We start from the raw sequence: 21,532 nt of genomic DNA, 5'->3' as shown, positions 1-21,532 counted from the left end.
GGGACGAGGGAGCAGCAGGTGGGAGGGGTTGGGCCTATACCGGGAGGGCGGGCCGTATGGAGATACAGACAAGTCAGGAGGGGCCGAGGGAGGGTGTGGACTCCCAGCGGCTTCTTCACTTCCCAGGAAGCGAGCAGCAGAGGAAGAGCCCTCAACCAGCGCCACTGTCCCCATGTCCAAGAAGAAGCCCAGTCGGGGTTTTGGGGACTTCAGCTCCTGGTAGCAGCAGGTTGGCCACTGTGGACCTTGGTGGGGTTGCAGGGCTGGGGGCCTGTGTCCACATCTCCATTTCCAGTCTTCCTAGCCTGCCCTCTGCTGCCATCTAATAAATGGCTTATCTGCTGCCTGCATCCCTTTTCCTGGCCCCTGGGAGCCCACAGCCTCCCTACCCCTTAACCTGTTGCCAAGGGCCTTGGCCCTGTTTCCAGGACCTGGCCCAGCCAGAGCCCACTGCTGGGACCTCGGAGCATAAGGTCTGCCCTACCCAGGCTGGTGCCCCAGGCCTCCAGTAGGCCAGGTTAGTGAGGAAGGACTGTGTCTCCACATTCTGGTTTCCTTTTTAAGACGGGGTCTTGCTCTGTTGCTCAGGCTCCAGTGCAGTGGTGTGATCATGGCTCCCTGCAGCCTCAGCCTCCTGGGCTCAAGCAATCCTCCTGCCTCAGCCTCCGAAGTAGCTGGGACTACAGGCGTGCACCACCACGCCCAGCTGTACAACTCTGGTTTTCTTACCCCTTCTTCTGTCATCTTCTCAGGGACAGCCTATTTATACAACCAGTGTGGTTCCCTGACCAACGCTATCACCTGGGACAAGTTTTCAGACCCCAGACCTACTGAGCCTGAGCCTCTGCAGGTGGGCTTCTCGGTCTGTTTTGACAAAACTTCAGGGGCTTCTGATGGCCGATGCTGGACTGCAGCATTGAGTTTCCTGCCGTACCCTGCCTGGGCTCTCGGGGCCCCACTTGCCTGCTCTGGCCACGTACTACCCGGGCTTCATCTCAAGCCTGCGTGGCTTCTCTCTGCCCCTATCAGAATCTTGAGGGGACCCAGACCTGGTCGAGGCCAGTGTCTCTGGCTATGAGGAGAACAAGCAGTCCGTCTCCCCACCCTCCTGCTGAGAAGGTGGCCTTGCTGCTTTCAGGCCCGGCCATTGGGCTCCAAGACTCTGCTCCTCCTGGTGACTGATGGCCTTGGGCCGGCTGCGTCAGCATCTCCTAACGTCAAGACCCTCCCTCGACCCCATTTTTCTGTTAAATGTGCCCCTGGCTCGCTTTTTCTTCTGTTTTCAGCCCAGGCCAGTGGTCAGTGTTCTCATGTCATGGACCCTCCTTCCCTCCTCCGCCTCTCAGGCTCCCTATTGCCCTCAGGCCCCCCACTTCTAGTTCTTCACACTAAGCCCTAACTTAGGCCTTGTTCTTGGTTGTCTCATTTTTGTTGCCCCAAATCTTGAACCTGTCAGTAAGTTCCAGGCTGTACCTCTGCCCTTCCTTTTCTCATCACTGATGCTGAAGCCGCAGGACCAAGCCCTCTGTCTCCCTGGATGCTGGGTGGCACCTCATCTGCATCCGTGCCTCACCCTGTCCACTGCCACAGGCTGCCTGATGACTGCTAGAGACATGTCTGCCCCTTATCACCCTGCCGCACACCAGCCTCTGTCCCTTCATCATGCTGAGAACAAGAACTGCACCACGGCTGGCTCCGCCTCTTCTCCAGCCCATCCCTCTGCAGCCATCCCTCTGTCACCCCTGTGACTGTTGATCAGGCCCCTGGAGTGACTTTTGACGCCCTCAATGCCTCCCGCCAGGCACTGTACTGTCCTCAGCGAGGTCTGGTCTAGTCCTGGCAGTAACTCACTTGTAAGAGACACATCACCAAGCTGGGCCTGCACAGGAGGAGTGCAGTAGGACACAGTGACTGCACAGGTGTCTGCACACCCGTAGGTCTCTGAGCCAGCATCCAGGGTACAGGTGTGGGTGGTGGGGGGTGAAGGCCTGACCAGGGAGGGAGAAGCAGGTTTGGAGAGGACCCTGTGGCCACCCTGGCTGGCCCTGACTGTATTCTCTGGCTACATTCAAATCCCCCCAATGGTGGGGGCAGAGAAGTAGGACCAGGCTGCCCTTGGCTCCAGAGCTGGAAGAACCTAAGACTGCCCTCTGCTCTCAGGGGTGCCACAGAGAGCCTGGGCTCAGCCTTCTGCATCAGGACATGGCCTCGTCCACTGAGGGCACAACTTAAACATTTGACATCAGAAGCTTTATTTGTAAACCTCACACAGATAAGGACCAAGGGCTGGCAGCATGGCCAGAGGACAGGGGAAGTTGAAGGCCCCGTGCTTGAGCTTGGCAGTCCTGCTTCTTGCAGTGAAGCCACCGTGGGTGACCGTCCAGCCTCACCCAGTGGCCTGCACAGTGAGGGAAGGGCTTCAGGGCCATCTGCCCCTGGGGCAGGGGACAGGCCACCAAGGACCTTTGGCAAGTGAAGGTTTACATTTCTGTAGTTTGTTTTAGAGCTTAATTTGCAGGTTTTTAGCTATTAAAACCACTTGAATTTTTAATAACCTGATGAGGGCATCAGGTAAATAAAAGGATTTTGGGAAGATTCTTATTTCTGATTCTATTATCTGACAGATGCCATCAAGAATAAGCATTAAGGTATAAAAATACTGTGTGTGTATAAAACAATGCCAAACCACATTCCTACAGCAAATGCACTGTGCCATTTATAACCCTGACATCACCTCCCAAGGCTCTCAAGGAAGATTTGTTTTAAATAAATAGAAGTCCCAGATGATATTGTTCAGGAATTTTAGAGGGTGGTGGACATGGTCTTGTGAATAGCACTTCCCCTGTCGCCAGCTCATGGTCTATTCATTTGGTTTAAAAATGAGCTTGCATTTTGCAGAAGCCCAACAACAACAACAAAAAAGTGATAAAAGTTTTGTTGGTATAAGTTACAAAAAAAAAATACAAAATAAGTCATAAGAAAATTCATAAGACTACTAGTAAAAAATGTTCAATCGATGCCGTCAGTAAAGACAAAAACCAAAGTGCCCAAATCGAGGGAGCAGCGAACTCGCCCAACACGCAGAACAGCTCTAAATAGAACTTGAGTGTGTACAAAAACCACTCGGAAGAGTTTTAGAAGATTCTTCAATGTAAGTGAAGCATCTTGAGTCACTCAGGACCTGGCTGTCCTCACACCCATAGCAGGCTGGGGACGGCACAAACCCCCAACTGTTTCCCCTAGTCCCCAGGGCATCCAAGGCTGGGTTCCCACATGGGAGAGGAATGAAGACTCGAAGGGAAGGGTCAGTTTAAAATAAGTTTTCAGTGAACAACTTCTTCCAGTCGGGAAGGTGTCTCAGCCTCTTCAGAGTCTCAGACAATTGACTGAAGCCACAGGTGTTGCTAACTTCATGTGCCAGCTCGTGGGCGGAGCCTCTCCAGGCTTGAGACAGGGCAGCAAGAGCCCTGCAGCGTGCAGTGACCCCTGCGCTCTAGATGGCCGCACTCGAGCTCAGGAGGTCGGGATGTGCTGGGCCAGCCTGAACCCGTGAGGGAGACTAGCGCAGGCATAAGGCAGCTTGCAGGGCCATAGCTGGATGTGGAGGCTTACAAGACAGTACAAAAATTTCCTTCCTTTCCTAAGTGGAAGATGTGCTTTAAAGGAACTTCTGCCTCTGTCACTCCTGCTGAGTTGATGCATCTCAGTGCCATGCCCACCAGGGCAGTGGCATGTCCCACATACTGAGGCTTGGGCCAAGAGATGGCACCCAAAGGCATGCTCTACGTGGGCAGTGAGCTTGAGTGGGCACAGCCCAGTGCCTGCATGGACCGTAGGTCTGGGTTTAGGAAGGGCTTAAGTCAGGGGAGATGTGAAGCTGGACAGGTGGCCACGTTCTTACTGCCAGCTCGCACTCTTGCCCCTAGACTAGCCTTGTCTGAAGGCAGCTTCAGAGTCACTCGCCAAGCGGAGAACTATCCAGGCTCAGTGCTCTCCTATCTGCTGCCCCTTGGCCTCCCCCAGTCTCCTGCCTGCCCTCTGTGCCCTGAGACAAGTTACTAAATGTTGAAAACCAAACTTATCTGGGAATGGTTTTTGACCTCCATCCTCTGCAAAGTGGCCTAAACCCTTATGGGGTGCCCACTCCCGGTGGAGGGCAGGTGGATGGGTGGATTGTAATTTATAATAAAATATGTGGCAGAAACACAGGCCTTAGGAGATTGCACAGGCCCCTCTATCAGTTCAAGTGACGTGGGACAGCACCACGCAGGGACGGGCGATGCGGCTAGCAGGCCAGGCGCCTTCATGCACAAAGGCTACACCTGTCTTGTTGCTTTAAACTTTTCTGAACAAATTTTCAACATTCTGGCAACTGTCAAGTTTTGAAGTTTTTCCTGTGGGTTCTGGCCTCTTTCATATGCAAAAATAATTCTTTTTCTTCAAGTACATCCAGGGTAGAAAATGAAATGCGACTTTTACTCGGTCCAGTGTGTTCCTCTATAACGACATGGACCAGCCCCTCAGCAACTGCCTGACACCTAAGCTGCTGTCACCGCTGAGGGCACAGCCCCTGGTACCAGACCCCGTGAGGCTGTCGCCTCAAGTAACGGCACCTCTGCAGGCCCCTGGGACAGCCTTCTCTAAGGGCCAGCTCACCTGCTTTCTAGATAAGGAATCTACTGGCTTAAATAAACAACCTGTTCCACTAGACACATTTCTCAATTCAGAGTGTATCTAAAATGTCATCAGTGCTGGCCTCTGTTTCTGAACAGGCTAAAAACCAAAAATACCCTTAGTGTATAAGTCTGTTGACTGCCTCTGTAAGACTCTTAAATGAACACTGTACTTCAGTGGTTCATTTGAAAGAGGAATAGCCAATTTGAAGTTTTGCAAATTTTAAGAAAAAGAGTGGGGTGGAGGATGGGCTACAATACCTTTTCTCTAAAAAGGGGAATGGTGAGACTTGCTATCTAAAGAGACCCTGTCCCTATGGTCTTCAGAGACTTAGTTTGGTTCTCTTTTTTTTTTTGAGACGGAGTCCTGCTCTGTCGCCAGGCTGGAGTGCAGTGGCACAATCTCGGCTCACTGCAACCTCCACCTCCTGGGTTCAAGTGATTCTCCTGCATCAGCCTCCCGAGTAGCTGAGACTACAGGCATGCACCACCATACCCAGCTAATTTTTTTTTTTTTTTTTTTTTTGAGACGAAGTCTCACTCTTGTGCCCCAGGCTGGAGTGCGATGGTGCCATCTTAGCTCACTGCAACCTCTGCCTCCCAGGTTCAAGTGATTCTCCTGCCTCAGCCTCCTGAGTAGCTAAGATTACAGGCAGCCACCACCATGCCCGGCTATTTTTAGTAGAGACGGGGTTTCACCATGTTGGCCAGGCTGGTCTAGAACCCCTGACCTCAGGTGATCCACCCGCCTCGGCCTCCCAAAGTGCTGGGATTACAGGCGTGAGCCACCGCGCCCGGCCTCAGTTTGGTTTTCAACTGAACCTTAAAAAAGCAGAGCCCAACTATATTGAAGACAAAGGTGAAAGGAAGGTATTAACTAGGCGGGTAAGTCATCAGTTGGTTAATTCTTTCTCTAGAACTTGAGAAGTTAGAAAAAGCTCACTGAAGATTTTCAGAAACAACCGTGTACATGAAGAGGACAGATCCGAGGGGACACCTTACCCACAGAGATGGCCGAGAGTGTCAAGAGCTATACACAGCTAGCCTTTGAGGTCAGAGGGCAAGAAAGGCTGCCACCAGCTGCTCCTACGTTTCCATTACATTCAGTTTCTTTCACAAAACAGCATTCGAAGGAGAAGGGAAAGTTCGCACTTTACTCCCAGCCATTGTCTTTGATCATGTGAGCAAGCTCAATGATGAATTTTCCTTCCTTATATTTCTGACTGCTCTCAAACGCATGCTCCTTGAAAAAGAAAAGGGAGATGAAGGTTTCAGGACAGAAGGTTTCACTTTTCAATTTCATCACTCGGCAAAAAAAACCCCCCAAGTCTATACTATTAACTATACCCCGATGTTCCCTGAGCTGTGCACTCACCCAGCGCTGAGGGGTCTGTTCCAGGTGAGTCCACTGAGGCAGTGCAGGTTTACTTTACATTTGTTGTTGAAAGTTTTTCATGTGCTCGCTTCGGCAGCACATACACTAAAATGTTTTTCATTTGCTTGTTTTGAGATAGGGTCTCACTCTGTCGCCCAGCCTGGAATGCAGTGGTGTGGTCATAGCTCCCTGCAGCCTTGGCCTCCGGGGCTTAAGTGATCCTTCCACCTCAGGCTCCCAAAGTGCTGGGATTACTTGTAGGACAGTGTGAATGCAGATCTGTTTACTGAAAATTTACTACGTGTGGGGCGATGTAAGAGGCTTGAAGAGATGCAAAAGACTACACTCCAGGAATTCTGTGCAGAACTAGAGTGAAGGCAAATACAGGGAGAGTGACAGAGGCTGGCACAGTGGTGCACATCTGTAATCCCAGCACTTTGGGAGGCCAAGGCAGGAGGATGACTTGAGTCCAGGAGTTCGAGACAAGCCTACGCAACAAAAACTTAGCTGGGTGTGGTGTGCCTGTAGTCCCAGCTACTTGGGAGGTTGAGGTGGGAGGACCGCTTCAACCCAGAAGGTCGAAGCTGCAATGAGCTGAGATCGACCAAGACCCTGTCTAAAAACAAAAACAACAACAACAAAGAAACAGGGTATCTGGAGAAGGCCCTGCATGGAGAGGAGTTAACATCTCTCTCCCACAGACACATCCTCATCCTTTTGTTTTGCTGAGTGTGTGGCCTGGTGCTAGGGACACAGAAGACCAAGATGGGTCCTGCCTACCCAAGTGGCAGCCCCAGGTGTGGCAGACACAGGAAGGACTGTGCCAGCAGGAAGCAGCGGGTGCAGCCGTAGAGGGGAATGCAGTGTGGTGGCCATGCAGGGAAGGCAGGGGTTTCTGGAAGTGGGGCCCACAGATGGGTAAGGGGCTGACTGACCAGGGGGAAGGGCTGGGGATGCGTGCCAGTCTTGTGGAGCCCGTTTCCACCATGTGAACTGTGGCCTTCCAAAGCTCACGAGGAATCTGGGAGACCAGAGATGATCAGGAATTCAGGAAAGAGGGAGAGCAGGTGGCCTGGACCCGGCGAACACCAGAGCCTGAATGGGAAAGCCTCCTTCAAAAAAGGCAGGCAGGCCGGCCGGGCGTGGTGCCTCATGCCTGTAATCCCAACACTTTGGGAGGCTGAGGTGGGTGGATCACTTGAGGTCAGGAGTTTGAGACCATCTCAAAAACAAACAAAAACAAGCCAGGGAAGGCATGGGAGCACCCACCAGACGGCAGATGGCCAGGGGGTCAAAACCATGGAATCTGAGGTGGCCTGGGGGAGGGGAGGACTCGGCCACAAAGGTCGGGCAGAGAGTGGAGCCTGGAAGAGAGACCTCAGGGCAGTGTGGAGGAGGGAAGTGGGGCAAGAGGGTGCAGGGCCTGAGGGGGCCAGGTTTGTTGGCTTTGGAGGCCAGATCAGCCACGTGGTGGAGAGAGAAGGGAACTAGAGGTGAAGGCTGGAGAGGAGGTGGGGACTGCGACCTTCAAATCAAGGTCTCCGGGGAAGAGGGATCTGGGCAGCTGCTCATGGGCGGCTCTCTGACTCTCACTCCAGCAGGTCTGGCGCTGAGGGATCTTCCAGGCTTGTCCCTGACGGCGGGCACAGCCTCCTGCAGTCCCCCGCAGCCCTCTCAGCCTCCTCCCACACGCAGGCTCTGCTCAGGGGCGGAGGGCAGGCTGGGTGCAGACAGCCTGGCTTAGGAAGAAATGGGCCTGAACATGTGTTTTGTTTTTTGTTTTAGGTTGGGGCCTGTCACCCAGGCTGGAGGGCAGCCGTGTGGTCATGCCTCACTGGAGCCTGGACTGCCCGCCTCAGCTGAGGAGCTGGGGTTTCTGAAAGCGCTGTGACTGGTACCAGGGGCCACACTGCAGGGAGAGGTGTGGGTCAGTGGCAACTTAGTGGCACATCCCCTTGTGGCACGAGCGTCCCTTAGAAACCGGCGGCACTCACGTATTTCCACCCAAGTGTGGTCTTGCAGTTCTCGCAGTAGATGTCGGCGACCGCATGCAGCCCGGTGAGAAGGACCCTCTCCTCTGCGGGGCCACAGCCCACGTTCACCCTGAGGGGAAAGAGGGGCCACCGTGCTGCAGGCCCTGCCCCTCAGCGGGCCCCGCCCCATTCCCCTAAGAGTTCCCCCAAAACAGGGAACCTCCCAAAGAGCAGCGCCCTGCATCTCCCCCCACCCTGCCCGCCCCCACCATCAATGGGGAAGATCAGTGATGAGACAGGCTAGGGGCAAGATCCTTAGTGCGTTTCAGAAACTCCCAGGCGGGGGATGGTGGGTTCTTTCAGGACCCCTAACCAGGTGATTCTACACAGGGCGCTGGGGAGGTGCCATCCAGGCCATCCAGGCCATCCCGGGGCCCACGCCGCCCCCCAGGCTGAACCAGGGTACTCACACGGAATTGAAGAGGTAGGCGCGTCCCTGGCTCCCCTGAAAGGACTGAAAGAAGAAGGTCCCGTGAGATTGGCTGCGAGTACTTTCTGGAACGAAGTGGTGCTGCCCAGCGCCAGGGGAGCCCAGCCCCGCGGCCCAAGTTCTGTTAGCTGCACCTGGACAGGTCACCGGGAGCAGACACCGGCGTCCCCCTCCAGAACTCCACTTCTACTAACAACAGCCACTTAACGGAGCTGCAAGCTGTTTTTCAGTGTAGATGGTCAGGAAGTGGCTGATTCTGCTGCATCAACATTCTGCAAGTGACTATTATTGGAAATCACGGCAAAATCAGTTTTTAAATGGTGAGCTTCGTATGTCTGGACAACTCTACCTGATTAGAAGAGTTCTGAGAGGGGATCACGAATGATTTTCTCTACCCGAAAACCCACAGATCCTCAAAATGCTCTCCTCGCCGCCTCTTCTGCAGCAGTTCAGATGCGCTCCCTGTCAGATATTAGGCGCAGGGGGAAGTGTCCATACTTTCCCACTGAAATGTTTTAAAAGTCACAGCATGACTGACTACGGTGGCTCATGCCTGTAACCCCAGCATTTTGGAAGGCTGAAGCGGGCGGATCACCTGAGGTCGGGAGTTTGAGACCAGCCTGGCCAACATGGTGAAACCCCACCTCTACTAAAAATACAAAAGTTAGCTGAGCGTGGTGGCGGGTGCCAGTAACCCCAGCTACTTGGGTGGCTAAGACAGGAGAATCACTTGAACCTGGGAGGTGTAGGCTGCAGTGAGCCAAGATTGCGCCACTGCACTCCAGCCTGGGCAACAAGAGTGAAACTCTGTCTCAAAAAAAAAAAAAAAAAAGTCACAGCACAAGGTAGCCTCTCACTTGGAGAAAGGCTCTTCCAGTGACATCTGTCCCACCAGGAAAATACCACACGCTGAGAAACCGCGCACGGTACATTCACGTGTTCTAAGATGGCCAAGCGTGAGAGAGTCAGAATAGGGCATCTGCACCCCCAATGCACTTGGTCACTCTCCACAACCTTTGACCTCACGGGACAAGTGGGAACGCCTGCTCCAGTGCCAGCCTCAAGTCTCGATCGACCTCAAACATAATCAAAGAAATGCAAACCAAATCAAAAATTTTGGGGGCAGTTGGGGTTTTTTTGAGATGGAGTCTCACTTTGTCACTCAGGCTGAAGTGCAGTGACACTACCTGGACTCACTGTAGCCTCTGCCTCCAGGGTTCAAGCAGTTCTCCTGCCTGAGCCTCTCCAGTAGCTAGGACTATAGGCACACACCACTAGGCCGAGCTAATTTTTGTATTTTTAGAGGTAGGATATTTTAGAGATAGGGTTTCGCCATGTTGGCCAGGCTGGTCTTGAACTCCTGGCCTGAAGTGATCCGCCCACTTCGGCCTCCCAAAGTGTTGAGATTGCAGGTGGGAGCCAACGTGCCTGGCTTATATTACAGTTTATAATGGAGGCTGTCATTTAAAAATGTCTTAGGTCAGCTGGTAAGAGATGCTCACTCAATACCACTCCCACAAAGGAAGCTGCATATGTCATACATGATGTACACTGTCAGATTTTCATATCTAAATTTCATTGGAAAGAAAACAAGAAAGCAACATTTCTGTATAAAACAAAGAGGTTTTGTATTGGCAGGCGTGAACCACCGTGCCCAGCCCTTTTTGGGGGTTTTTGGTCTAACAAAGGCAAAAGGCTATGAGGAATGTGACTGAAACACGATTTGACAATATTGAACTGGAAAAGGCACATAGTATAGGACCCAGCAGTCAGTCCCACTTCTAAGAATTTACAGTAAACAACAAACCAGCTTGAGTAAGGAAATGCAACAAGAATGGTCACAGGTTATAGTGTTCATAATTAGGAAAACAACCACCAAAAAAACAGGCTGAGGCAGGAGGACTGCTTGAGCTCAGGAGTTCGAAGAGCCATGATTACACCACTGCACTCCAGCCTGGGGGACAGAGCAAGAAACTGCCTCTAAAAATATAAAGAGGCCGGGAGCAGTGGCTCACGCCTGTAATCCCAGCACTTTGGGAGGCCGAGGTGGGTGGATCACCTGAGGTCAGGATTTCAAGACCAGCCTGGCCAACATGGAGAAACCCTGTCTCTAATAAAAATACAAAAATTAGCTGGGCATGGTGGAGGGTGCCTGTATTCCCAGCTACTCAGGAGGCTGAGGCAGGAGAATCACTTGAACCCAGGAGGTAGAGGTTGCAGTGAGCTGAGATCGTGCCACTGCGTTCCAGCCTGGGCAACAAGAGTGAAACTTTGCCTCAAAAAATTTTTTTAAAAAGTCTGGGCACGGTGGTTCACGCCTGTAATCCCAGCACTTTGCAAGGCTGAGGCAGGCGAATCACAAGTTCAGGAGTTCAAGACCAGCCTGGCCAACATGGTGAAACCCCGTCTCTACTAAAAATACAAAAATTAGCTGGGCATGGTGGTGCATGTCTGTAATCCCAGCTACTCGGGAGGTTGAGGCAGGAGAATTGCTTGAACTGGGACCCGGGAGGTGGGGGTTGCAGTGAGCTGAGATTGCACCACTATACTCCAGACTGGGCTACAGAGCGAGGCTCCGTCTCACAAAAACAAAACAAAACAAAACAAAAAAAGCCTTAACCAGGAAGTCAGGTACTCATCCATAAGTGAGTAAGCAGCTGCATCCACCTATGGGCCTCATGCAGGGGATGGGAAGGTAGGAGCAGATATGGAAAAACAGTCATAGGCTAGGCACTATGGCTGTAATTCCAGCACTTTGAGACGCCAGGGCAGGCAGATCACCTGAGGTCAGGAGTTCAAGACCAGCCCAGGCAACATGGCAAAACCCTGTCCCTACAAAAAGTACAAAAATTAGCAGGGCCTGGTGTCTGTGAGCCTGAAGTCCCAGTTACTTGGGAGGCTGAGGCAGGAAAATCACTTGAGCACGGGATGTGGAGGTTGCAGTGAGCTGAGATTTTGCCACTGCACTCCAGCTTGGGTGACAGGAGAAGCCCTGTCGAAAGACAGACAGACAGAAAGAAGGAAAGAAGGAAAGAAAGAGAGAAAGAGAGAAAGAGAGAGAGAAAGAGAGAGAGAAAGAGAGAGAGAAAGAGAGAAAGACAGAAGGAAAGAAGGAAAGAGAGAGAGAAAGAGAGAGAGAGAGAGAGAGAAAGAGAAAGAAAAGAAAGAAAGAAAAGAAAGAAAGAAAAAGAAAAGAAGAAAAAAGAGAGGAAGAGAGGAAGGAAGAGAGGAAGGAAGGAAGGAAGGAAGGAAGGAAGGAAGGAAGGAAGGAAGGAAGGAAGGAAGGAAGGAAGGAAAGAGAGAGAGTCATAAAAGTCATAAAATAGGCCGGGCGCGGTGGCTCAAGCCTGTAATCTCAGCACTTTGGGAGGCCGAGATGGGCGGATCACGAGGTCAGGAGATGGAGACCATCCTGGCTGACACAGTGAAACCCTGTCTCTACTAAAAAATACAAAAAACTAGCCGGGTGAGGTGGCAGGCGCCTGTAGTCCCAGCTACTCGGGAGGCTGAGGCAGGAAAATGGCGTAAATCTGGGAGGTGGAGCTTGCAGTGAGCTGAGATCTGGCCACTGCACTCCAGCCTGGGCAACAGAGCGAGACTCCGCCTCAAAAAAAAAAAAAAAGTCATAAAATATTAAGTGAGGAAAAGTTTAGCTATAAAGTGTCACTTGAGCCCTTTATTTAAAGTGAAATTAGATCACGAGGTCAGGAGATCGAGACCATCCTGGCTAACATGGTGAAACCCCATCTCTACTAAAAACACAAAAAATTAGCCAGGCATGGTGGCGGGCGCCTATAGTCCCAGCTACTCGGGAGGCTGAGGCAGGAGAATGGCGTGAACCTGGGAGGCAGGGCTTGCAGTGATCCAAGATTGTGCCACCACTCCAGCCTGGGCGACAGAGCAAGACTCCATCTCAAAAATAATAATAATAATAATAATAATAATAATAATAATAAAGTGAAAAATATGTTTCCATTAAAACAAAATAAAGACAACAGATGCCAAACTACTAACAGTGACATCTCCAAGGAATGGAGCAGGACAAGGCAGGAGGACGAAGCAAGTCTCCTTGTTTACACATATACATTATTTTAATGTGATTATGAGCAATATTATATAATTTTTAAAAAATGAAAAGGGCCCGGCACAATGCCTCATGCCTATAATCCCAGCACTTTGGGAGGCCGAGTTGGGAGGATCACTTGAGGCCAGGAGTTCGAGACCAGCCTGGACAACATGGTGAAACCCCATCTCTACTAAAAATACAAAAAATTAGCTGGGTGTGGTGGCAGACACCTGTAATCTGAGCTACTTGGGAGGCTGAGGCAGGAGACTCGCTTGAACCTGGGAGACAAGAGGTTGCAGTGAGTGGAGATGACGCCACTGCACTCCAGCCTGGGGGACAAAACAAGGCTGTCTCAAACAACAACAACAACAACAACAAAGCAGAGCCCCCAGCTGTCCCTGGTAGACATCCCACCTGAGCATGAAATAAACCTGTGTTTTAAGCTGCTGAGATCTGGGGAGGCTCTTTTTCCTCAGCATTCAGGCTTAAAAATGAGTATTCCCTTAAGTGGCATTCTAGGATTAGGAATATTGTTCTATGTTCAGTTTTTTTTTTTTTTTTTTGAGAAAGAGTCTTGCTCTGTTGCCCAGGCTGGAGTGCAGTGGTGCAATCTCAGCTCACTGCAAGCTCCGCCTCCCTGGTTCACACCATTCTCCTGCCTCAGCCTCCCGAGTAGCTGGGACTACAGGCGCCCGACACCACGCCCGGCTAATTTTTTGTATTTTTAGCAGAGACAGGGTTTCACTGTGTCAGCCAGGATGGTCTCGATCTCCTGACCTCGTGATCCGCCCACCTCGGCCTCCCAAAGTGCTGGGATTACAGGCGTGAGCCACCGCGCCCGGCCTATGTTCAGTTTAATAATCATCTTATAGACTCTTCCCACATCCTCATCAGTCTTCAATTTTCTGGACTGAATTTCCTAATTCTCACCTACTCTGAAAGTGCTTACTTTTAAATAGGGTTTGGCTCAGAGACAAGAGCAGCTCTGTGATTCAGACTCAGAGCTGTCTTATCAGAGTTGGGGCCAGCAAACTCCTTCTGTAAATTAGAGCCAGGAGAGAAGTAGTTTAGGCTTTGGGGGACATATGGTCCTTGTTCTAATTACTCTGTAAACAGATGAGCACAGCTGTGATCTATGAAAACCTTGCATAAACAGGTGGTGTGGCAGATTTGGACCACAGATCAGAGTTTGCTAACTAGATGGAGCTTTCTAGTAACCAGAGCTGCCTACAGCAGCAACAGGCTCCCTGGAGCCAGGGGATCCCTTGTTAGTGACAAATACTAACTTAGAGGCTCTGGAGACAGTGCCTCTCGCCTCGCAGGTGCTGGAGCCTGTTCTGTGGGGCAGGTGTTCTCTGTGGTCTCAGTGAATCCTCATCAGAATCACCACGGAAGGGAGAAGAGCTCACTCTCGTCGTCATCCTGCCATCTCGCCTGGCCCATGTGCCACCTCACCCGGCCCATCACCCATGGAGGCACGGGGTCCAATCCTTTCTGGTGGTCTGTGTGCTCAGAGAGCTTAGTTCTTGGCACTTTTTTCGTCCTGAAACGCTCATTTGGCACCGAATGACTTCTGAGCAGGCTTCTGCTTTTCTTTTCTTTCTTTCTTTTTTTTTTTTGAGACAGAGTCTCACTCTCAGTCATCCAGGCTGGAGTGTACTGGTGTGATCTCAGCTCACTGCAACCTCTGCCTCCCACATTCAAGCAATTCTCATGTCTCAGTCTCCTGAATAGCTGGGATTACAGGTGTGTGCCACCATGCCCAGCTAATTTTTTTGTATTTTTTAATAGAGACGGTGTTTCACCATGTTAGCCATGCTGGTCTTAAACTCCTGACCTCAAGTGATCCACCCACCTTGGCCTTCCAAAGTGCTGGGATTACAGGTGTAAGCCACCGTGCCCAGCCAGGCTTCTGCTCTTGATACAATTTTTTTTTTTTCTTTTTTAGACAGAGTTTCACTCTTGTTGCCCAGGCTGGAGTGCAGTGGTGCAATCTCGGCTCACCACAAAGTCTGCCTCCTGGGTTCAAATGATTCTCCTGCCTCAGCCTCCCAAGTAGCTGGGATTACAGGCATGTGCCACTACACCCAGCTAATTTTGTATTTTTTTTTTTTTTAATTTTTGAGATGGAGTATCACTCTGTCGCCCAGGCTGGAGTGCAGTGGCACTATCTCGGCTCGCTGCAACCTCTGCCTCCCGGGTTCACGCCATTCTCCTGCCTCAGCCTCCCAAGTAGCTGGGACTACAGGCGCCCGCCACCACGCCCGGCTAATTTTTTGTATTTTTAGTGGAGATGGGGTTTCACTGTGTTAGCCAGGATGGTATCGATCTCCTGACCTCGTGATCTGCCTGCCTTGGCCTCCCAAAGTGCTGGGATTACAGGCGTGAGCCACTGTGCCTGGCCATATATATATATATATTTTTTTTTTTCCAGTAGAGACGGGGTTTCTTCATGTTGGTCAGGCTGGTCTGGTCTCCAACTCCTGACCTCAGGTGATCCGCCCACCTAGATCTCCCAAAGTGCTGGGATTACAGGCGTGAGCCACCGTACCCAGCTGATACAATTTTTAAAACAGCTCAGTGATGACCTCCAGGCTCTTCAACAGAAGCATCTCAAATTCCTTTTGACCATGTAGCAATGAACATACCTGGCACGCTTCCGAAACAAAACCATGCATGGGGCTGGACACTGACCACCTGCTCAGTGCTCAGGTCACCTGTTTAGGTCATGGCCAACACACAGGTGTCACAGGGCTCCACAAGGTCACAAGCTTCACTGCCCCTACCTGGGGGCCCAGAGCAGCTCCGCCTCTTGTTACCTCATGTCATTTTACACACTGAGCCTACCTCAGAAAACACTGAGGAAATGAGGTGCCTGGCTCCTTCTACTTCTCACCTCACACTTCCCAGTGCACACAGGAGCCCCAGAGGCAATGAGAGAGCAGAAACTCTGCCTCGTTCAACAGTTTCTATCTCAGATGATGACATGAGGAGCCTCTCACTATTACCTAGTGAAAGTACAAGCAGGTAAATGTTCTTCTCATTGAGTTAAACAGGAAACCTAAGAGACTCCTGGCTAGGCGTGGCGGCTCACACCGATGATCCCAGCACTTTGGGAGGCCAAGGCAGGAGGATCACTTGAGGCCAGGAGTACAAGACCAGCCTGGGCAACATGGTAAAACCCTGTCTCTACAAAATAAACAAACAAATAAATAAATAAAATACCTATTAAAGAAGAAAAGATTCCTGAAAGGTACAACTTCCTGACAAACTTTGTTTCCAAAGTGGTCATGACCTGTGAAGATGGGGAGATGTCATGACCTGAGGATGGGGGGAGGTCACAACCTGTGGGGCTAGGGGGAGGTCATGACCTGAGGATGTGGGGAGAACACTGTCATGCCCTGAGTGAGCATCAGCTCCTCCGTGATGTTTGACCTGTTTAAATGTTCACAGCTGGTTGATGATAAACGCCACACAACGGCTAATAAGGAGCTCAGCACAGTAAGGAGGGGCCGGGGGATCTTATTTACATCTTCAAGGCTGCTCACGGGTCCTGTGCACAGAGACCAGCCAGAGCTTCACCCAGGGCTCCTACAGACCCTGCAAACGCAGTCACATCCTCTGGGGCATCTTCCTGAGCAACTCCTTTCCTTCTTAACCATACTGAGTTTTTAAAATTTCTTAATACCGGCCGGGCGCGGTGGCTCAAGCCTGTAATCCCAGCACTTTGGGAGGCCGAGGCGGGCGGATCACGAGGTCAGGAGATCGAGACCATCCTGGCTAACACGGTGAAACCCCGTCTCTACTAAAAAATACAAAAAACTAGCCGGGCGAGGTGGCGGACGCCTGTAGTCCCAGCTACTCGGGAGGCTGAGGCAGGAGAATGGCGTAAACCCGGGAGGCGGAGCTTGCAGTGAGCTGAGATCCAGCCACTGCACTCCAGCCTGGGCGACAGAGCGAGACTCCGTCTCAAAAAAAAAAAAAAAAAAAAAAAAAAAAAATTCTTAATACCCTTATTATTAAACTATTTCCACAGATTTTTCTAGACTTCTTTTGCTCATTCAGTCCTCTCTGGTTTTCTGCTCTGAGAAACAAGTGATTCACCTTGCCGCTCGTGATCCTGGCAGTCCCAGCTGCCCGGCCCTGGAAACCCTGGAAACCACTGTGCCAGGATCACATCTGAGATCGTGGCATAGCCACAGTTAACCATGCACAAAACGCTCACCAGCACTGCCTGGAAGGCTCTAGACGTTCAGGACACAGCACACTCAGGAAGTCATGTGATGCTTAAATATTCTTCCGCTAAGTAGGTACCACCACCACAACAAATATTCATTGTGCTATCAGTTTTTTGGCATAAGCCACTTGCCTTGGAGATGAGCTCATCATGATTGGCCAGGTGTGCTCTGCAGTGGATGCAGCTGTACGTTCGGTGACAATTCGGCAGATACGCTTGGAAAGTTTTGGACTTTGTCATTTTCACCATCTCTCCTGGGCACTCCTCACTCAGCTCAGGGCTGGTTCTGGAAGAACCGCGGCTCTGCTGGCCTCTCTGACAAAAGAAACACTGGAAAATGCACGCAAGAGCCGTCGTTGTCCAGGAGGGCGTGTGGCACTGTCCACACAGCTGGGACGAGAGAAAAACGTAACCTGTCAACCAATCAGACAAAGCGGTGGGTTACAGAGAGAACACGCGTGTGAAGGAGGCACGTATGGGATTCATGTATTGTGAAGCAAACACGCAGGGGGCGGGGGCAGCAGGACTGGAAGTTAAAGATCTTTTTTTTTTGAGATCGAGGCTCACTCTACTGTGCAGGCTGGAATGCAGTGGCGCAATCTCAGGTCACTGCAACCTCCTCCTCCTGGGTTCAAGCGATTCTCCTGCCTCAGCCTCCGAGTAGCTGGGATTACAGGAACACGCCACCACGCCCGGCCTCCCAAAGTGCTAGGATTACAAGCGCCACTGCGTCTACCAAGATCTAACTCTTTAGTATCAATTGTAGACAAAATGAACACTGACCCATGCCACTGCTTAACCACTTTACATTTAGTTGCAAGTGAAAAAGTGAACTCCTTTTACATGCAAATAATTTGAGAAAAACATTGATTCAAATTCTTCTTATACCAGGTTTGGCTTTGGGAAACATGAAAGAAGAGGCGGAACCAAGACTTCTAGTGAGCGGGCCCAGTGGCAGGGCTGGATGCACCCCACCCCGAATCCGGGAACTCACCATGCAGGGCACTAGGACACTGAGGAATGTGAGGGATGGGTCCAGTATTATTTAATCTTTAAGAAATTCCAGTCCTGAAATAAACCCTCATGTATGGTCAAATGATCTTCAACAAGGGTGTCAAGACTATTCGATGGGGAAAGGACAGTCTTTCAACAAATAGTGTCACAACAACTGGATATCCGCCTACAAAAATATAAAGCTGGACTCCTACCTAACACCGTATATAAATTAACTCAAAATAAACGACCTAACTGTGAGAGCTAAGACTATAAAACTCTTAGAAGGAAACACAGGGGAAAAGCTTCATGACACTGGATTTGGCAATGATCTCTTGGATGTGATACCAAAAGCAGGGGCAGCAAAAGAAAAATAGACACATTAGACTTCGTGAAAATGTGCAACTTTTGACTCGATGCAGCGCTCACACCTGTGGTCCCAGCACTTTGGGAGGCTGAGGTGGGTGGACCACTGGAGCCCAGGAGCTCAAAACCAGCCTGGGTAACAAAGAAATACCTCATCTCAACTAAAAATACACAAAATTAGCTGGGTGTGGTCCCTGTGCCTGTGGTCCCAGCTACTTGGGACAGCTGAGGGGGGAGGATGGCTTGAGCCTGGGAAGTTGAGGCTGAAATGAGTTGAGATCGTCCAACTGCACTCCAGCCTAAGCAACAGAGCGAAACCCTGTCTCTAAACAAATAAATAAAAACTTTTGTGCTTCAAAGGATACTATCAACAGAGGCAACCCAGAGAATGAGGGAAAATATTTTAAAATCATATTAATATCTAGAACACATATATTCTATTTTCTCTCTATACATATTCTCTATATATCTATATTCTCTATCCTAGTTATTGGAATATGTCAAAAAACAAAAAACAAAAAAACTCCTACAACTCAGCAAAACAAACAAACTGGTTAAAAAAGTGGATAAAGGGCCAGGTGTGGGCTGGGCACAGTGGCTCATGCCTGTAATCCCAGCACTTTGGGAGGCCAAGGTGGGTGGATCACAAGGTCAGGAGATCGAGACCATCCTGGCTAACACGGTGAAACCCTGTCTCTACTAAAAATACAAAAAATTAGCCAGGCGTGGTGGCGGGCGCCTGTAGTCCCAGCTACTCGGGAGGCTGAGGCAGGAGAATGGCGTGAACCTGAAGGAGGTGGAGCTTGCAGTGAGCCAAGATTGCGCTATTGCACTCCAGCCTGGGTGACAGAGCGAGGCTCTGTCTCAAAAAAAAAAAAAAAAGAAAAAAAAAAAAAGAAAAAGAAACAGGGCCGGGCGTGGTGGCTCATACCTGTAATCCCAGCACTTTGGGAGGCTGAGGCAGGTGGATCACCTGAAGTCAGGAGTTGGAGACCACCCTGGTCAACATGGCAAAACCCCATCTCTACTAAAAATACAAAAATTAACTAGGAGTGGTGGCAGGAGCCTGTAATCACAGCTACTTGGGAGGCTGAGGCAGGAGAATCGCTGGAACCCAGGAGGCCGAGGTTGCAGTGAGCCGAGATCACATCACTGCACTCCACCCTGGGCGACAAAGTGAGACTCCGTCTCAAAAAAAAAAAAAAAAAAAAAAGAAATGGATAAAGGATGTATATATCTATATTCTCTATATATTCTAGTTATTAGAATATATTAAAAAAACTCAGCAAAAAGAAACATAATCTGATTAAAAAATGGACAAAGGACCTATTATCTATATTCTATATAGTTATTAGAATGTATTTAAGAAACTCCTACAACTCAGCAAAACAACCCCAATCTGATTAAAAACGGACAAAGGACTTATGTAAACATTTCTCCGAAGATGATATACAAATGGCCTACAAGCACGTGAAAAGATGCTCCATGTCACTGATCCTGAGGGAGGCAGATGAGGACACGCTGAGACACCACCGCACACCCTCTAGGACAGCTACTATCAACACACACATGGAAGATAAGCGTTGGTGAGGATGTGGAGGAATCGGAACCTCCTGCATTGCGGGTAAAAACGTAAAATGCTGGAGGCACTGTGGGAAACAGTATGGTAATTCCTCAAAAAATGAAACACAGAATTACCATGGGCTCCAGCAATCCCACTGCTGGGTATAAATCCACAACAACAGAAAACAGGGTCTCAAAGCCACGTCTGCACACCCACGCTCACAGCAGCATTATCCACAACAGCCACGGGGGGGAAGCAGCAGAGTGTCCCTCCACAAACGGGCAGCATCAAAATCAAAATGCGGCGTCTGCATACAATGGAATTGTTATCCAGCCTTTGAAAGGAAGGGACTCCTGTCACAGCTACAACATGGAGGAACCCTGAGGACACTATGCTCAGTGAAGTAAGCCAGTCACAAAGGACAAATATTGTTATGAGGTCCGTAGAGTAGTGGGACTCAGAGACAGAAAGAGCTGCCCGGGGCAGGGGAGTCCCCGCTTCATGGGTGCTGTGTTTCAGTTTTGCAACATGAAGAGTTCTGGAGGTTGGAGGGTGGTGATGGCTGTACAAAAATGTGAATATATTTAATGTCACTGAACTGTATACTTAGAAATGGTTAGGCCGGGCGCGGTGGCTCAAGCCTGTAATCCCAGCACTTTGGGAGGCCGAGACGGGCGGATCACGAGGTCAGGAGATCGAGACCATCCTGGCTAACACAGTGAAACCCCGTCTCTACTAAAAAATACAAAAAAATAGCCGGGTGAGGTGGCGGGTGCCTGTAGTCCCAGCTATAGGGAGGCTGAGGCAGGAGAATGGCGTGAACCCGGGAGGCGGAGCTTGCAGTGAGCTGCGATCCGGCCACTGCACTCCAGCCTGGGCCACAGCGCGAGACTCCCTCTCAAAAAAAAAAAAAAAAAAAAAAAAAAAAAAGAAATGGTTAAGATGGTAAGTAAGAGTTATGTGTACTGACCACAATTATTTTAAAGAAGAGTGTATTGTTTTCACATTTCTAAGATCTCATTAACAAAAGAAGGTAAGTCCATGACTGATGCTGTCATCATTGGCACCAGGGACATGCGCTGAGTTTTCCCGGTGGCACCACCCCAGCTCAGCCCGTGACAGGGGGCCTGCAGACAGTCAGGCACACTGGATTTTCTTTCAGGCCCAACAGAAGAGCAAGGGTTTCCCCAAATTCAAGAGCACAGGTCTGGGAAGAAGAGTCAAGCACTAGCAGTGTCTTCGCACCTGCTCCTCCTGAAACGCACCCCTCACACCCCCACCCCATGTGACCTCTGCTCTGGCGGCAGCCTGTCCTGTGCCCTTCCGTGGGACGACACCCAGGACGGCGTCCACCCCAACCTGCGCAGGCACGCCTGTATTAGAAGGTTTGAAGATGTGTATGGGCACAACGCAGTGTGTGTAATTGTGTGAACGGAAGACACAAATGGCCTGTGGCTGCCACCCAGGATGGAACTGGGACCTGGTCACCACGGTGCTGCTGTGCCCTTCCTCGGTGCCCCGGCCTGAGACGCTGCCTAACTTGGACTTGGTGCTTCTTGGTCTTTGCTTGTCCTGATGGCTGTACCCCGTGTGTGGCCCTGAGCCACACTGCTGCGTGTTCCGTGTTTTGAACTTGATACTGACAATTCTGAGACTTCTCTGCTGATGTGCAGCCAAGTCTGCCTCTGTCCCCTTGTGCAGCTGGGCCCCCTTCACCTGGTGTCCCGTCAGATACACCGCATGCAGCCACTGATGGGGTGTGGATGTGTATCGGCTCGCAGGCTGGCTACTAAAT

The 21,532-nt window shown here is 50.5% G+C and overlaps 2 protein-coding genes across 8 annotated transcripts in view; one reads left to right on the top strand and one right to left on the bottom strand.

Moving 5' to 3' along the window:
- Nucleotides 1–2,597, top strand: part of PPIL2 (peptidylprolyl isomerase like 2) — a 31,421-nt gene extending 28,824 nt beyond the window's left edge. Inside the window, exons 20-21 of one of the 6 annotated variants that reach the window (XM_037994751.2) lie at nucleotides 127–229; nucleotides 1,591–2,597. In XM_037994751.2, coding sequence (XP_037850679.1) covers nucleotides 127–223 — 97 coding nt within the window. In that variant the 3' untranslated portion in view covers nucleotides 224–229; nucleotides 1,591–2,597. Of the gene's footprint in view, nucleotides 1–126 lie in introns of all 6 variants that reach the window. The other 5 variants (XM_073006970.1, XM_037994750.2, XM_037994749.2 and 2 more) reach the window with 5 other exon arrangements.
- Nucleotides 2,236–21,532, bottom strand: part of YPEL1 (yippee like 1) — a 37,083-nt gene continuing 17,786 nt past the window's right edge. Inside the window, exons 2-6 of one of the 2 annotated variants that reach the window (XM_073006972.1) lie at nucleotides 16,947–17,227; nucleotides 8,492–8,535; nucleotides 8,043–8,151; nucleotides 6,049–6,208; nucleotides 2,236–5,916 (exon numbers count right to left, since the gene is read on the bottom strand). In XM_073006972.1, the coding sequence (XP_072863073.1) occupies nucleotides 6,098–6,208; nucleotides 8,043–8,151; nucleotides 8,492–8,535; nucleotides 16,947–17,063 (381 nt within the window). In that variant the 5' untranslated portion in view covers nucleotides 17,064–17,227 and the 3' untranslated portion in view covers nucleotides 2,236–5,916; nucleotides 6,049–6,097. The remainder of the gene's footprint in view (nucleotides 5,917–6,048; nucleotides 6,209–8,042; nucleotides 8,152–8,491; nucleotides 8,536–16,946; nucleotides 17,228–21,532) is intronic. The other variant, XM_007974912.3, reaches the window with a different exon arrangement.

The sequence above is a fragment of the Chlorocebus sabaeus genome, chromosome 19 (assembly GCF_047675955.1).
Source record: "Chlorocebus sabaeus isolate Y175 chromosome 19, mChlSab1.0.hap1, whole genome shotgun sequence".
Lineage (NCBI taxonomy): Eukaryota > Metazoa > Chordata > Mammalia > Primates > Cercopithecidae > Chlorocebus > Chlorocebus sabaeus.
Note: the sequence above shows the minus strand (reverse complement) of the source record. Positions and strands in the feature narration are given on the sequence as shown.